General features: G+C 42.2%; 1 protein-coding gene across 1 annotated transcript in view; it reads right to left on the reverse strand.

The window, feature by feature from the left end:
- The window catches only part of vldlr (very low density lipoprotein receptor), a 37,031-nt gene extending 27,295 nt beyond the window's left edge, over positions 1 to 9,736 (reverse strand). Inside the window, exons 1-3 of the mRNA XM_068334795.1 lie at positions 9,326 to 9,736; positions 5,006 to 5,125; positions 2,597 to 2,719 (exon numbers count right to left, since the gene is read on the reverse strand). Coding sequence (XP_068190896.1) covers positions 2,597 to 2,719; positions 5,006 to 5,125; positions 9,326 to 9,398 — 316 coding nt within the window. The 5' untranslated portion in view covers positions 9,399 to 9,736. The remainder of the gene's footprint in view (positions 1 to 2,596; positions 2,720 to 5,005; positions 5,126 to 9,325) is intronic.
- Between the last annotated feature and the right edge of the window lie 7,556 nt (positions 9,737 to 17,292).

Genomic DNA, 17,292 nt, shown 5'->3' on the forward strand with positions numbered 1-17,292 from the left:
CTCTGCTTCAATGGGAAAACGTTATCAATACCGTTGGCTGGTAAAATATAACTGCTGTATTGTTGGTTCATCATACAGTAGATATAGCATTTTATAAGGATCACTTGTTTGACAGAACATTCTGAAATCTAACTACAGCTATCAAGAGAAAGAAATTAAAGTAGGAGAAAGTCACGTTAAATGGAAGTCAAATATACACTATGTTCCAGAAGTCATCCTCAAAGAATAACAGGCCAGTACCAACGCTGCTGATCACAGGTCCGCCTCAGTTATACGTTCACTTGACCTGTGTGATGTAAAGTAGTTCTTAAAACTTTTGGGGGTTCAAATTTTCCCATTACCTTAATGATTCAAAGACTGAATTATGCTTAATGTACCATCACAATATTAAAGCACAAAACACCTTGACTTGATTGGAAATGTCAAAACTGTTAACAAACACCTTCAGTGCAATATCTTCCACCATGTACAGTCATGAATTTAACTTTAATGTGGAACTGGAGAGACCTAAAAAAATGATCTTTTTGTTACTTATTTTTAAATGAATGAAACTTTGATAACATGGGAAGGTAAAAATATTCAATGTCTGATGGTGAAATGTGCAGCTAGTTGAGTGATAACTATACAGCAGCCGAGTCAGGCCTGGGTCTGGAACCCAACTTCATTTTCAAACTTGCATTGGCAAGTAAATGTGACTCGGTCATGGATTGATTGCAGGGGCAGTCGACAGCTGGGGTCTCGACAACCAATCCCTGGACAGTTTGGTTATCCATCCGTCTTCATCCGCAGTCGGGTCACGGGGGCAGCAGCTTCAACAGGGAACCCCAAATTTCCCTCTCCCTGGCCATATCACCAGCTCTGACTGGGGGATCACAAGGCGTTCAAAAGCCAGTGTTGAGATATAATCTGGTCCTGGGTCTGCCCAGAGGTCTCCTCCCAGCTGGACGTGCCAGGAACACCTCCCTAGGGAGGCGCCCTGCTGGCATCTGCACCAGAGTCTCAAACCCTGAACTGAGTTTGGTTAAACTGATGAAAATCTGTCTTAAATTGACAGTTTCTCATCCCTAATTGTTCAACCGAACCAAATAAAACCTATTCACTGTGGTAGTCAAGGGTTTGTGAATCTTTGTCGGACTACTGAAAACTAACCAAACACATCCATCCATTCATCCATCCATCTACCACTTATCCGGGGCCAGGTCTCGGGGGCAACAGTCCTGGGATCTTGACCCAAAGCTCATGACCATAAGTGACAGTAGGAACGTAGATTGACCGGTAAATCGAGATCTTCCTTTTGCAACTAAGCTCCTTCACCATGACAGACCTTTACAGAGACTGCATCACTGCAGAAGTTGCATCGATCCGTCTGTCGTGGTGGTGGTGGGTCTTGTTCACCAAACACAATCACAATATAATGGTATGTTCACTGCATGACATGAAAAGCTCAAGGGCAGTGAAAAATTTCCACTTGCATTTCTCTGATGTCAGTGAATAGTGAACACACAGTCAAACCCTACTATTAGTCGAAAATACCTTCAAAAAGGTTAAGGATGAATTGTCATTCATGAACTCCCAACAGCAGACATTTACGCGTGTAAATGTTGAAACAATAGCCGTTTGTCTAGGTGCAATACAAAACTGAGTAACACTAAACCACAAGAGTTCCACATTTATACATTTGTACGGTTAACCAGCACGACTTAAGAGTCAATTTGTTTGAATGCCCCTTGTGGCTGAAGGAAAGTGGTCATATGTATTAGCAGCAAGCAACTGCCTTATAATTAGAGCCTTAATAAGTTTGATCAAACATTCTTTGGTCAGTGTGTCCCCACTGTTTATTGCTTTATCCTCAGCCCGTCACTGTGGCTGCAGTAATTAAGGTTGCTGATATTGCCTGACCTCCCAGGGGACACGTTTAAAAAGCTCCTTATGGTCTGCCTTGTTAGCCTGGAAAACCTATAAATGAAGCAATTTGTTTAAAAATAAATCCCCAAGTAGAAAGTTTCTAAATAACAGAAAAAGTTGCCCACCTGGATGTAATTCACCAGTGTCTAGAGTGTTACATCAAACTTACAATGCTCTTATGTTTGAATTTTGCTAGTCTTGATGTTGTGTGGACCATGTTTGAGGCTTTCCAGTGCAAAAGCTCTTTCGTGTAATAGCTGAATGGCCAGCAGTGACTCATGAGCAGGAACAGGAGCCTCAACTTGGTAGCCAAATCTCATGAATCTCATGAGCTGTACTTGTAGACCAAATAGATCAGCGGCACGGGGAAGGCCTAGAAAAATACTTTTCCTGGGCCTCACAGATTCCATTACATGACATGGCGCAAAGACATTCTTAAACAGCATACCAGCATAACGAACACGACCTGAGCAATTCAGTAACTTACATTTAGCATAGACATTACAGCCAAAAATGTTTCCAATGGGTTTAAGGATGTGATTCCAGTCATGCTGCTCAAAGTTGAACATCACTTGATTCTTCAGATCTAGATATTAAAATCAAGTCTTGCTATAGATAAAAGATTCCACCCTGACTCACCTGCTCACAAAATCTAACATGGTGTGTCAAGTTCAGTAGAGGAAACACTCACGGCAGATTTCCAGACTCTCGTCTGACCCGTCCTCGCAGTCCGGCTCCCCATCGCAGTGCCACCTCTTTGGGACACACTGGCCATTGTGACAGACAAAGTCTGTCTCTGCACAAGTCTTCTTCACTGAAGTGAGGCAGAAGAGACAGAACCTTCACATTCAATAAACAGATTGCACTGGACAGAAGCAGACAATAGCTACAAAAAATGCAATATTAAAAAACTTTGTTCACATGTTCCTTATTTGCAGGAGGAAAGAAATGATTCCAATCATGACAAAACAAATCTTCTGACTAATGTTTACCTTTTGTGCATAAATCGATTATTAATTCTTTTCCAGTCTGTTGTCATTCATTTGTTCTGAATTTCTCTGGCCAATCACTTTCAGCTGTCTTCATACACGTTTGATGCCAAGTGATGTTTCAAAGAAATACCTCCTGTTCGACATTACAAATGTGCAGATGCACAACATCATAACAACCTGCATCCATTGGAGGAATTATTTAGCCACATTCAAATAGTATCAAGATGTGCAGTGGAAACAATAATATTACATCTCAGTAATGTATAACTAATTCTTTCCCTGCAGGACGTCTTCATTTATTTCATTTATACATACAGTAATCCCTCGTGCAGTCGCGCATCAACACAAATGACTTTACCTACTACAAATTCACGATGAGGTGGTCACATGATACTATACACACATTCTGTTGGTTGATGGTATTTGGAGGTGCACCATGTTCCATGAGTCTCAGAATGCAGCGCACTTTGGTGAGACAAAAGTGCTTTAAACAGTCAAAGAGTGTGGGAAAAGGTAATACATATAGAAGGTGGTTTAATATCAGTATGGGGAGGATTCATAAATGTTTAAAGGGGTCCTATTATGAAATCACACTTTCAGGTCTCTACATGTAGTGGTCCTCCCCAACCCGAACAACTCCTACAATCTGGTAAACAAATGCTTCCTGCATCAATATATAGTATATTTGGAGTTTTAGGAATTCATGACCAGGACCGAATCAAAACGATTGGATTTTGCTAAAATGGCCATTTGTGACATAAATTACGTCACAAATGGCGCTCTGATTGGACAGAGTGACTGACAGTATCGATTGGTTGACATGCCCAAGGGCGTTGCAAACCCCGACGGGGGAATTCGTTCAGGCTACGGTAGGATTGTAGAATAATGTCCTAGCTCAGAGCTACACACCAAGTTCCTCACAAACTGTTGAAGTCAGTTAGCATTTGGCTTCCAGAGAGGGAAGGGGACATAGGGAAGGCTTAGAGTGGGGAGGGGTGGAGATAGACAGCCGAGAGCTACGCCCCATTAAAACAGCTTCAGAGAGCGAAAGAGGATTTATCAATATTCAATCAAAGATATTGAGGAACCACGGTTCACTTTAGGGCAAGACATTTCAAATACAGTGAAGCTGGACATCTGGCAGCTGAATGACATGAATTTAAAAAAAGCATAATATGGGACCTTTAAATTACCCTAAATAGTTTGTCCGTATATCACGGAATTCGTTATTCACGTTCCTGGCGCACTGTATATATTTATATTTTTATGTCCCGTCTCCCTCTGCAGTACAGTCAATGTTCATCTCTTTGCACCATATTCCTTGCCTTTAGCCCACTAATTTCCTTCACTTATTCTTTCTAGTCCCAGACCCATATGACCCAGATAAATGATACAAGAAAATGGGGAAGAAGGAAAGACCTGAAATACTGTATTGGAGACATACAACACTGTTGTTTCCATATTTAGTTCTGGACTATCTGCTTCCTTCCCTTTGCCAGGTCAATCTGCCCCAGGGAGTGTTGGCAAGGCTCCTTGGGGGGCCAAGTTTACATGTTGGGCTCTGAAAGTCATGTGACAGCGTGCAGAATCTGTGCCATCTACTCCAAACTGCTGTTTGTTACACATGTCTGATAAAATCTTGATAGATTTGGATTTCACAAATGGCACAGCAGTGGAAACAAACTTCAAACTGATTTCATTTTTTTCCTTAAAAACAGTTGAACAATGTTGTGCATGAATAGGCAGGGATGAATAAAGTCAAAATACACCATCAGCAGACTTTAAAAAATTGACTCATGTTCTTATGATTTCTCACTTGCAGCGCAAGGCAGAAGAAAGCCAACAAATAGCTGGGGTAAAAGAAGTTAAAGATGAAAGCTTATGAGGATGGTATGAACACTCACATTGGGACAACTGAATAAAATACAACAATTTCCCATTGCATACACTCAGAAATTCTGTTTTTCCAAAAACCAACACTGACGACTGTGCAGTGATCTTCCATTATGGTGCTAATGTTGTATGCAGAATGTCAGGGACAGTGGAATAGCCCGTAAGTAATTGATGCTGCTCGCGTTGCCAACGGTGATGTGTGCTAAACAACTCACCACAGGAGCTTTCATCACTGCCGTCGGTGCAGTCCTCGTCACCGTCACACTGCCAAACAGACAGGATGCAGCGACCGTTTCCACACTGAAACTGGCTATCTTCACATTCTGTCTTGGTACCTACAGAGAATATCAACAGCAGATACAAAGAAAGGACAAAATGTCTTACTGCTGAAACAAAATGTTTCCATCAGTTAAAGCTTAAGGCAGACTTGTTATTAACTGTACCTCTGATGAAGAGATAAGTGTTTGAGCAATTAACAGTGACACTTTATAGAATGTTAAGAATATCTATAAAAATCCACCAAGAAAAAATAATTGCTACAAAAAAAAAACAACATTCTGATAATATGCTTTGTTAAATGTCATTTAACTTACAAACTGATGGTTTTTTACTTGCATACGAAAAAACAGTATTATATGTTTATGCTACATTTTAGTCAAACAGTTGCCTTCAACATATGGAAATATTTTGAACTATTTAGGTTTTGGTTTCCAATAAACAAGACAGTCATTGTCAGACAATAACAAAGGAGCCACAGGGAATCAAAGGACAAAAGAGCTTAAACCTTAAGTCAAAGGGGGATAGTATCATGCAATGTTTACTTCTTTGAAGTCTGAAAAATTGTTCGTAACACTGCACACTGGCACAATATTTGGTATGCAAGGCTCATGTCGACACAGCACACTTCACATTAGTGCATGGCAACAATGGAGCATAACGCCATGACATTATACAGACTGGATCACAAAAGGAACTGCAGGTTGAAGTGTTTGCATCAGTTTGTCCTTCTGATGAGACTGGCTTTACAGTTTCACACCGTTTAACAAAGCTCTCAAAAACAAAGAAACAAGTCTATTGCTCTGGGATAAAAGAAGCAAATACGTAATTTTTTCTTCTTCAAAATACTGCTAGCTTAGTGTAAACTAAGCCTTTCTGAATTTTCTTCATTGCTGGCAAGTCTGGATGTAAATCCCCATCCAAAAAGTTCAACATCCTTGGAAGATGAAGCTACTAAATCAGCATTGTCATTTTAAAATGAGTTCCTTTAGGTGGGATGTTATTAAGAAAACAATATCCCCACATTTTTGAAAATATTTGTAAACTGTCAGGGCTTATTTTTGTGCTTCAACAACATTCATATTCCATTTATAATTACCTACAAGTGTGTTAACACCTTGCCTTTGCAATTCAGTAGCAAATCATTTGAATTTGAATACATTTTTATTATAAAATCTACCAAATGGCTCATAACATGATGATTCCTCAGAAAAGTTTGTCCCTGTACGAATAGACTTCATCCTCCCCTACAAGATTGGAGAACAGTCTGATCGAGAACTTCCAAAGAAAATTAGGAGAAATGGCCGTTTCTTATATACTGAATGTCAGTTTGGACTAAGGCATGATAACACAAGCCGTGGAAAAATTCATGAGGAGCACAACTGAACGGGCCAAGTCTTATTCAAAAATATATGGATACAGAAATTCTATTTTCCCCTCTAATATGATTACTTCAAGCCCTGCCATACACGTCTGATTGATTTGGTACGACACATTTTGTCAAAGTTCAGTAAGGTGCTAAGGGAACGTGTGCTATGGTGTTACCCTAGTGTGACTCACAAATTTGATTGGCTAAGGCATACACTTAAGTGCCCTCTAGTTTGAGATGTGAATCTACCTGCTGAGTGCCGAGCCACTGCGAGCATTTTGAATACTAAGCAGTTGCAGCCATAGGCAGTCCTGCGCTGGACATCCTTCACATCATACTTCTGTCAAATCTGTTGTAAAGAATATGGATGGTTGTACAAACAGACAAGAACAACCCATTCACACTTTCAGCAGAGCCAAAAAATAAATCTTTTCGTAGCTTCTACAATCCTTCTGAACAAGTTAAAAATCTGACAATTCTAAAAATAATGTTAGTTGTATCCTTTAAATCTCAGGTGTTTTTTCTTGTTTCTGTGCATGGAAATTTATTGATTCATGAACTTGGTGTCAATTCTCTTCCCACGACTGCTCGATTGCAGATCTAAAAATGTCAGATTCAACAGCAACATGTCAGCTCCGCTGAACAGTGGATCTTTGTGGGCTATATAAATGCTGTCACACTGGAGGTCATGGTATTGCAGTTTTCCCCAGTAACAGAAATGGTTGCAGTGTACTCTTCCTCCTCCCTCTGTCCACCACCCCCTCCCACTTCAAGATCTAAGCACACCCCCACAGCCTTTGCATCATATAGCTGAGGATCTAGGTCTAGAGCATGGTTTCACAGGAAAACTATATCCATTTTAATCAGGCCAGTCTGCTGCCGCCACTGCTGCTGCTGCTCTTGCTAGTATCTAATTTGCGTGAAGCCCTGTTTAAATAGGCTGCCACAATCTCCATATCTCTGCACGTACGTGTGCGTCTGGAGAGCTGAGAATGAGGAGGTCATGCGTGGTGAGTGTATGCTATCAGAAATGTGTGCACATTAGAAGCACTAGTTTTGATTTACCATTTCCCCCACAGGCCATTTTCCACAGTAGGTAAGAATTTGAGACTGAAATCTGTAAAGCCGAAGCAGCTCCCCTTTCCTCTCTTAGCCATATTATTATTTAGTCTACATTAAGGCCAGCGTTGATTTTTTTTTGTTCACAACTACATTGATAAAAAAATGGTGCCAATTGTCTTTTTTCTTGAAGGATGAGAAAGGAACCCGATTCAGATCTGTCACACTGTCTCCAAGAACATTTCATTTCCTGAACAGAAGATTGATTCACAGTAATAAAATCTGATTGTCATCATATTAATCTTTTTGAGGGGGATGTGGTGAAATAGACAAATGCAAAGCAAGTAAAAACCCAATTCTATCAAACCAAGAAAGGCCACTTTAAAATCATGTTTTGACATCCCCCCCCCCCCCACCCACTTCACACAACTATCAAAAAAACATCTAAGGATATTTATAAAAATAAAATAATGGAAGTTCAGGTGAAATACGGGACATCTTGATTTCCTTTAAATGCATTTCTAAGGATTACAAAAATCATTGCATTTGATTTAAAAATTACTTCTATTTGTCAAACCAGTACAAAGATGTCTAACACTAAAATTCTTAAATGATAATACCCAATTGCTTGATGTGATAACTTAAATGACATTAAATAATCAACTGTGGCACCTAGTTTCAGACAGTTCAAGTCTGCACATGAATGCTATAAGTCAGCACATTCTAGATCAGACCTGATTTATTAGTAAGACAGACCTGATGTAGAAGGCATGTCATTAGTCAAGCATTAAATAAAGAAAAAATGACCCTATTGGCTTTTTTCAACTATCCAAAACTAAATTGTATAATCAACAAAGTAAATTCACAAAATAAAGATGAACAAAAGGAAATGGTAATTACATGAGTAACAAGTACCAATTTCAACGACAATGCTTTTTAAATTCTTGAGTTGACAAATTATACATTATGGGGGTACACATGTGGACATGTGATCATTCCGTTTTGAAAATGTTTGACCTATTAATTGTAACGCCTTTTTTTTTTTTTTTTGAAGTACCACCGACTGGAGAACATCTTAAAATTGAACACTCCATTCATAATAAGGCCCTGACTGGAATCACCTGCACGCCGGTAATTGACCGCTGGCAGTTCACACACTCCTAAAGCTGAAGTGCTAGTCAAAACTTCCACGTTGTGCGTTTTACCGTTTCCTCACCAGTCCAACGAGATTTATTTCTCCCTGCATCCTCTCGATCCTTGCTTCAGGAATAAATAAATGAACAATCTCGCTGAGGGTTATGATAAACAATCTCAGTACAAGTGAATGAGAAAGCAGAGAACGAATGAGCCCCAACACAAAACACACGGGTTCATTCACACGGGAAGCGTGTTTTCAGGGTAAAATTGATTGAGCACAGGCTAATTGACCATGAATGAGCAACGAAAAGCAGCTGATGTACAGCTGGCAGAGCGACACCACGGGCCTCTCCATCCCCCCCGATTCATTTAAATTAACAAAACGAACGATATGGAGCAAATAAGACAAACGCTTTCTTTTCACACAAACAGTCGCGCTTGGCAGCTAATGCCTCATTTCAAGCTCCAAGAGATGCGAGTTCGTGGGTTTTCCTTTCCTCGGGAGACGCGTCGGGTTGAATAGCCTCCGGTACAGCCGAGCACGGCCAGCCCTTCAAGGAGCAGCCACGACAGGTACACGGCTCGGTGACGTTAGCTAAACCCCCAAACACCGAGAGCGCGTCCTAGCGTCGTGATTCCAACACTCAAATGCATTTAGTGGAGGGGGGGGGGGCACTGTGGGTGTAATACTTACCGTGGACGCTGATGCCATGATGTAGAAGTATTAGCAGTGGTAACAGAAGAGCCCCCGCTGTGGACGTGACCATCTCTAGCAGTGAGACGTACGGTTTGCTAGCTGAGCGCTCGCGGGCTGCTTCTCTCGTGCCTGCCTCCGTCTCTTGCTGGCTCGCGCTGGCCTGCTGGGGCTTTGAGGGTTCAGGCGCGAGCTACACACGCAACAAATGCAGGCGCTCAGACACGGACACGCTGTACGGAACAGAACAGGCGCTTCTGCCGACGTTACGAGGCGACCAGCAGCACGCGCTGCTGAGAACTGTGACCAGGGGAGGGAGGCGCGGTGAGAAGGTGGCCGCTGCGCAGACCACGCGCCTTTTGATCTCGTCCTACAGCCACGCGCTGAGGGGGCCGGCCGGGCGCTCTCCTGCCGAGCTGATATCCATTTGGTAAAATTAACGGTAACGAGCAGTGGCCGGTTTGTTGGTGGGGGCTGTCAAAGCGCGTCACAGCTGATGAGAATTTTTTTCTGCCTTAGTACGTCTTTGACACAACGTTAACCCTTCCCTAGCCGCAAGGATAGATAGATAGATATATAGAAATTTAGGATTAGTTGCCTTACCATTATATTATATCATCACAGTAATAATTGACGAAAAGCGTTTCACTACTACTGTCAGGTTTTTGCATATTTAATTATTACAATAAACTGGACTTAACAATGACTTTCTTTTCAATCTAAATTTAATAATTTCGCTATGAAACATGCATATTTATAGCATACTGGCAATAAATTGTCCACGATGGTTCTCCGTCAGGCAGTTCAAAACCATTTTGTCTCATATGGTCTAAACACGTATTATGAATCAAAAGTGGTAACATGAAACAAAGCACATATCTTTTGCGTAGAATTATCCCCTAAAGTCCGAGCTGAGGGCAAAATGACGCAGAAAAATATAAACGGATGTTCACTAAAGGCATGGCGGAGTTTGGGGCAACATAAAACATCTTTTAGTGATGGGACAGTTGTGAAGGAGTGCTTAAAAGCTGTTGTTGACATTTTGTTTGGGGGGAAAACAGATGAGATGTGTGGAAAAACTCCCAACATCAGCTTCAACAGCAACCAGAAAATCAGAAATATTAACATCTTGATGCAGCTACTCAGAGAGCACCATGTATATCTGTGGACCACGATGAGTTGTAGCTTGTGTGTGTGTGTGTGTGTGTGTGTGTGTGTGTGTGTGTGTGTGTGTGTGTGTGTGTGTGTGTGTGTGTGTGTGTGTGTGTGTGTGTGTGTGTGTGTCAGGTTCCTTCACAAAGAGAAGAAGCTCTTTGCTGAGTGTAACACCACTATGAAACACACAAGGGGAGAGGACACACTTGCAGCAATAAAAGATGCTGATCATGTCCAGTGGTCTCTTTCACCAACATTACAGAGACCACCACCAGGTGACCACCACCAGGTGACCACCACCAGGTGACCACCACAAGGTGACCACCACAAGGTGACCACCACAAAGTGACCACCACAAGGTGACCACCACCAGGTGACCACCACCACAAGGTGTGCACAGGCACAAGTTTACTTGTGTACAAGTAGATGACTGTCAGACCACATGCCCCTTTCTCTCATGAAGAAAGTTCTGTTTGCATTTCTCCCCTGAAAGAGCCAGTTTTTATTCATGCTTTCTGAACATATTAATGTTTTTTTACTTGAAGTGTAGGCCTTCAGTTCTTTAGACTGGGATGTGTTTAATTAATGAGAAAAAGGATTATTCAGCTCTTTTTGCACTTTATTTTTTAATTCTGAGGTTTGTGTGTTCCTTAATCTAACATAAAGGCTTAAAATGTATTTGCCTGGGTCTACTATTATTTATGGTGAGGTCAAAGAGCTAGTTGTGCACTCAAACATACCCTGCATTGAAAATCGATAATAAATGATAATGTGGAAAGGTGGATGAGAGAGGGACTGAGAGCCAGGAGACCCAACTAATGTTACTAACATGTTTACAAAAGTGTTGACAGTTCTGTGAATAAAATACATGCCATGTTACATATATTGTCTGTACGCCTTCCTTTGGGGTAGGTGCTCCTAAATTCTTTGCTGTTGCTACTAACTTCTAAATTTGGGAGCACCAGTGCTACCAAGAAAAAAAGTTAATTTCAAGGCCTGATACAGGTCAAAGGTTAAAGCTCCACCCTCAATACTCCCCATCCTGTGCTGCCACCCCAAAGGACACTCCCTGTAATCCCACATCAATATCACTTTACTACAATCCCAAATATGGAGGATGTCGTTTTTTTATTTCATCTTTAGATTCAACATATCTTTTAGTTTGTTTTACTTCTGCAATACTGTAGTATAGCCTCAAGATAATCCGCTATCAGAATTACCAGGTCATATGGGACGGTCTTGATCCGGTGGATCTAAAATGAACAGACTGAAGCTGAAGCCACAAAATGTGGTATTTATTTGTGACAAAATATATAGAAAAAAAAAAGGAAGTTTACTAAGTTACAGTAAATTGTAAATTATTAAAGGGCTCCTATTATGAAAAGCACATTTTTCAGGTCTCTACATATACATAGTGGTCCTCCCTAACTGGACCAAATCCTAGAATCTGGAAAACAAACGCTTCCTGCATCAATCAATATTTGGAATCCTTTGGATTCATGGCTGGACAGAATCAAAAACGACGAGATTGACCACATCGCCGAACCTTACGTCATCTCCAGGGTGATTGATAGAGTAAATTGACCTATCCTGAGTCATATTTGATTGTCCACCCGGATATGGGCATGGTCTTGCCCGAGGGCGAGTTCGTTCAGGCTACGGTAGCAGTGTGTGGTCACGACCTGGCTCAGGGCTACATACTGAAAGTTCTTCACAAGCTGTTGAAGTCAGCTGACACTTGGCTATCTAGTTATCTCCGCTTCAGTCATATGTGTGTGTGTCTGCTAAAGGCGTATCCTCATTGTCTTAGCAAACACAGCTGTGTGTGTCCACACCACTCACAAACAAACTGTCTCAGCCTTTACAGCCTCACAGATACTCACTGTCACCAGTCAAGGGTTAAGTTCAACTGACATAAATCCTGAATGTGAAATTTATCACTCATTACCAGCCTTGTGAGAGACAAAGGGGTGGATAGGCTCTCTCTCTCTCTCTCTCTCTCTCTTTCTCTCTCTCTCTCTCTCTCTCTCTCTCTCTCTCTCTCTCTCTCTCTCTCTCTCTCTCTCTCTCTCTCTCTCTCTCTCTCTCTCTCTCTCTCTCTCTCTCTCTCTCTCTCTCTCTCTCTCTCACACACACACACACACACACATGCAACTTCCCCTGCTCCAGCTGTGTCGTAAGAAGTTGAGCCCAGACCAGTAATCTGTCTGAGATAAAAGTGACTGACTCTGTATCCATTACAGTAGTGGTTCCCAACCCCCGGGCCGCGGACTGGTACCAGTCCATGGGTCATTTAGTGCCAGGCCGCACAGAAAGAAAAAATAATTTACATTACTTTTGTTTTATTTATTTCGGAGTCTGAAAGATGTTTTATTTTGAAAAGTGACGTGTGTGCGGAATGACGCACAGACGAATACATGCATCTGTCCCGCTTGTCAGGTCTCGGTCACGTGACAGGTTACCAGCTGCTACCCCTAAATTAAGCGCCCACAATCGCGCCAGTGGTCTGGATTGGAGTATCGAAAACCCTGCTTCCATTTCCAACTTCCTTTCTTTTCTGCAGTGACCGTAAAGAAAGCCAAACTGCGGAGTAGACCGGATGTCCGGAACACACTAAGGGGGTCATTGTCTCCTCTTACCCCTAGATCAGCTGTCCCCAACCACTAATTCTCATTATTGTAATTATTAGAACAGTATTTGATTGACTTGTTCACCCTTTTATTGGAAATAATCAGTATTTCTCCTACGCTAAATGTCCTGATTGTAAGTCGCTATATTTCAAAATAAACCTCATCAGTGCAGTCACTTGAATAATGTAGCCGCAAGAGGACACAAGCCAGTGTCTTATTGTGCCGGTCCCAAGCCCGGATAAATACAGAGGGTTGCGTCAGGAAGGGCATCCGGCGTAAAACTTTTGCCAAATCAAAGATGCGAATCAAACCTATGACTTCCATACCGGATCGGTCGAGGCCCGGGTTAACAACGACCGCCATCGGCGCTGTTGACCTACAGGGCGCCAGTGGAAATTGGATTACTGTTGGTCGAAGAAGGACAGGAGGAAAGTGCGTTCGCTCAAAGAAAGAGAAGAGGAACACCAAGAGTATAGGACTAAGAGTAGGGACGTTGAATGTTGGAACGATGACAGGAAAAGGTAGAGAGTTGGTTGACATGATGCAGAGAAGGAAGGTAGACATACTGTGTGTACAGGAGACCAGGTGGAAAGGTAGCAAGGCTAGAAGTTTAGGAGCAGGGTTCAAGTTGTTCTATCATGGTATAGATGGGAAGAGAAATGGAGTAGGAGTTATCTTGAAGGAGGAGTTTGTTAGGAATGTCCTGGAGGTAAAAAGAGTGTTAGATAGAGTGATGAGTCTGAAGCTAGAAATAGAAGGTGTGATGTTCAATGCTGTTAGCGGGTATGCTCCACAGGTAGGATGTGAGCTGGAGGAGAAGGAGAAATTCTGGTCGGACTTTGATGAAGTGATGCAGAGCATGCCTAGAAGGGAGAGAGTTGTCATTGGAGCAGACTTCAATGGACATGTTGGTGCAGGAAACAGAGGTGATGAGGATGTGATGGGCAGGTTTGGTATCCAGGAGAGGAACGCAGAAGGACAGATGGTAGTTGACTTTGCAAAAGGGATAGAAATGGCTGTAGTGAATACTTTATTCCAGAAGAGGTAGGAACATAGAGTGACCTATAAGAGTGGCGGTAGGAGCACACAGGTAGACTACATCTGTGCTCAGACACGGACACGCTGTACGGAACGGTGTAACCTGAAAGAGATCAGTGACTGCAAAGTAGTGGTAGGTGAGAGTGTAGCCAAACAGCATAGGATGGTGGTATGTAGGATGACTCTGGTGGTGAGGAAGATCAAGAGGGCAAAGGTAGAGCAGAAGACGAAATGGTGGAAGCTGAAAAAGGAAGAGTGTTGCATGACTTTCAGGAGGGAGTTAAGACAGGCTCTGGGTGGTCAGGAGGTGCTTCCAGATGACTGGACAACTACGGCTAATGTGATCAGGGAGACAGGTAAGAGAGTATTTGGTGTGTCATCTGGAAGGAAAGTAGATAAGGAGACTTGGTGGTGGAATGAGGAGGTACAGGAGTGTATACAGAGAAAGAGGTTAGCTAAGAAGAAGTGGGACACTGAGAGGACTGATGAGAGTAGACAGGAGTACAGGGAGATGCAGTGTAAGGTGAAGGTAGAGGTAGCAAAGGCCAAACAAGAAGCTTATGATGACTTGTATGCTAGGTTGGACAGTAAGGAGGGAGAGACTGATCTATACCGGTTGGCAAGACAGAGAGATAGAGATGGGAAGGACGTGCAGCAGGTTAGGGTGATTAAGGATAGGGATGGAAGTCTATTGACAGGTGCCAGCAGTGTGATGGGAAGATGGAAAGAGTATTTTGAAGAGTTGATGAACGTGGAAAATGAGAGAGAACAAAGACTAGAAGAGGTGACTGTTGTGGACCAGGATGTAGCAAAGATTAGTCAGGATGAAGTCAGGAGGGCATTGAAGAGGATGAAGAGTGGAAAGGCAGTCGGTCCTGATGATATACCTGTAGAGGTATGGAAGTGTCTAGGAGAGGTGGCAATAGAGTTTCTGACTGGGTTGTTCAACAGGATCTTAGATAGTGAGAAGATGCCTGAGGAATGGAGGAGAAGTGTGCTGGTGCCCATTTTTAAGAACAAGGGAGATGTGCAGAGTTGTGGCAACTACAGAGGAATAAAGCTGATGAGCCATACAATGAAGTTATGGGACAGAGTAGTGGAAGCTAGACTAAGGGCAGAAGTGAACATTTGTGAGCAGCAGTATGGTTTCATGCCAACAAAGAGTACTACAGATGCAGTATTTGCTTTGAGGATTTTGATGTCCACTCGTTATCTCAAACAGCTTTTCCCTGCTCAGCGACACACCCGCTGAGGAACCTACTCTGGTGATTGGCAGCTCTGTGGTGTGGCACGTTAAACTAGAGACACCAGCGACCATAGTCAAGTGTATCCCGGGTGCCAGAGCGGGCGACATCGAGTCATTTTTGAAACTGCTGGCTAAAGATAAACGTACATATGGTAAGATTGTAATCCATGTCGGCGGTAATGACACCCGGTTACGCCAATCGGAGGTCACAAAAATTAATATTCAGTTGGTGTGCAGCTACGCAAAAACAATGTCGGACTCCGTAGTGTTCTCTGGCCCCCTTCCCAATCTGACCAGTGATGACATGTATAGCCGCATGTCTTCACTCAACCGCTGGCTGTCTAGGTGGTGTCCTGCTAATGACATTCAGTTTGTTGATAATTGGCGGACTTTTTGGGGAAAACCCAGTCTCATCAGGAGAGACGGCATACATCCCACTTGGAATGGCGCTGCTCTCCTCTCAAAAAATCTGACCACTTTTATTTCTGCCCCAAAACCATGACCCAGAGTTGAGACCGGGATGCAGAGTCGCAGTCTTAAACAAGTCTCTGCACTCCTAGAACGGTCACCCACTGTACCTTCACCCACTGTAATGTTACCCACTGTAATGTTACCCACTACACTTTCACCTACTGTATTGTCACCCACTGTACACACCATTGAGACTGTGTCTGTCCCTCGACCATTTAAAGTTAATTCATGCAAATTCATGTCATTTTAAGTCCAGAGGAAAGCAACTGGACATTCAACTTTAATAAAAATCAAAACCGGGACTTCAACAGCTCCGGAGTACAAAACCATAAAATGTGGTCTCCTAAATATTAGATCTCTGTCTTCAAAAGCTGTTTTAATCAATGACATTATATCAGATTATCAAATAGATTTATTCTGTTTAACGGAAACCTGGCTAAGTGAGGATGAGTATTTTTCCCTAAATGAAGCTACTCCTCCTAGTCACCTAAATTATCAGATCCCTCGAGTCTCAGGCAGAGGTGGTGGAGTTGCATCAATTTTTAATTCCTTGCTAGAATTGAGCCCTAAACCAAAAATTATCTTCAATTCATTTGAAAGTCTTAGTCTGAGCCTATCAAACCCAATCCAGAAACTACTTCAGCCCCTATTATTTGTCATCATCTATCGTCCTCCTGGTCCATACAGTGACTTTCTTTCCGAATTTGCAGATTTCTTAACTAGTTTAATTCTTAAAACTGATAAGGTCATAATTGTTGGTGATTTCAATATTCACGTGGATGACAGTAATGATTGCCTCAGTAGGGCATTTATGTCATTACTAGACTCCATAGGCTTTAGTCAGTGTGTACAGGAACCTACCCACCAGTTCGAGCATACTCTGGATTTAGTTTTGATTTATGGGATTGAAATTGAGGAGTTGGTCATCTTTCCTCGTAATCCTATCCTTTCTGACCACTGCCTGATAACTTTTGACATTCGGCTATTGTGTAATTGTCTTCCTGCAAAAAACGTTTGTACTAGAAACTTATCAGATCATACTATTTCTAAATTCAGGGAAGAAATCCCAAGTATGCTTAATCTAATCCCACTACTGAACTACACAGCGGGTCATTTTCTGAACTCAGTTAATGCTAGCCCATCTCAAATTGATGAGTTTGTTGATGTTACTTCAGACTCTCTGCGAAAAACCTTAGATTTAATTGCTCCACTAAAAAATAAGACTATAAAACAGGGGATGCGAGCTCCCTGGTTTAATTCTCATACCCACCAATTAAAGCAAGAATCCCGACAACTTGAGAGGAAATGGCGTTCTACTAAATTAGAAGAATACCGCACTGCGTGGCATGATGGTTTACATAAATACAGGAAGGCACTTCGTTCCGCTAGAGCAGCCTATTATTCATCATTAATCGAGGACAATAGAA

The sequence above is a fragment of the Antennarius striatus genome, chromosome 15 (genome assembly GCF_040054535.1).
Source record: "Antennarius striatus isolate MH-2024 chromosome 15, ASM4005453v1, whole genome shotgun sequence".
Lineage (NCBI taxonomy): Eukaryota > Metazoa > Chordata > Actinopteri > Lophiiformes > Antennariidae > Antennarius > Antennarius striatus.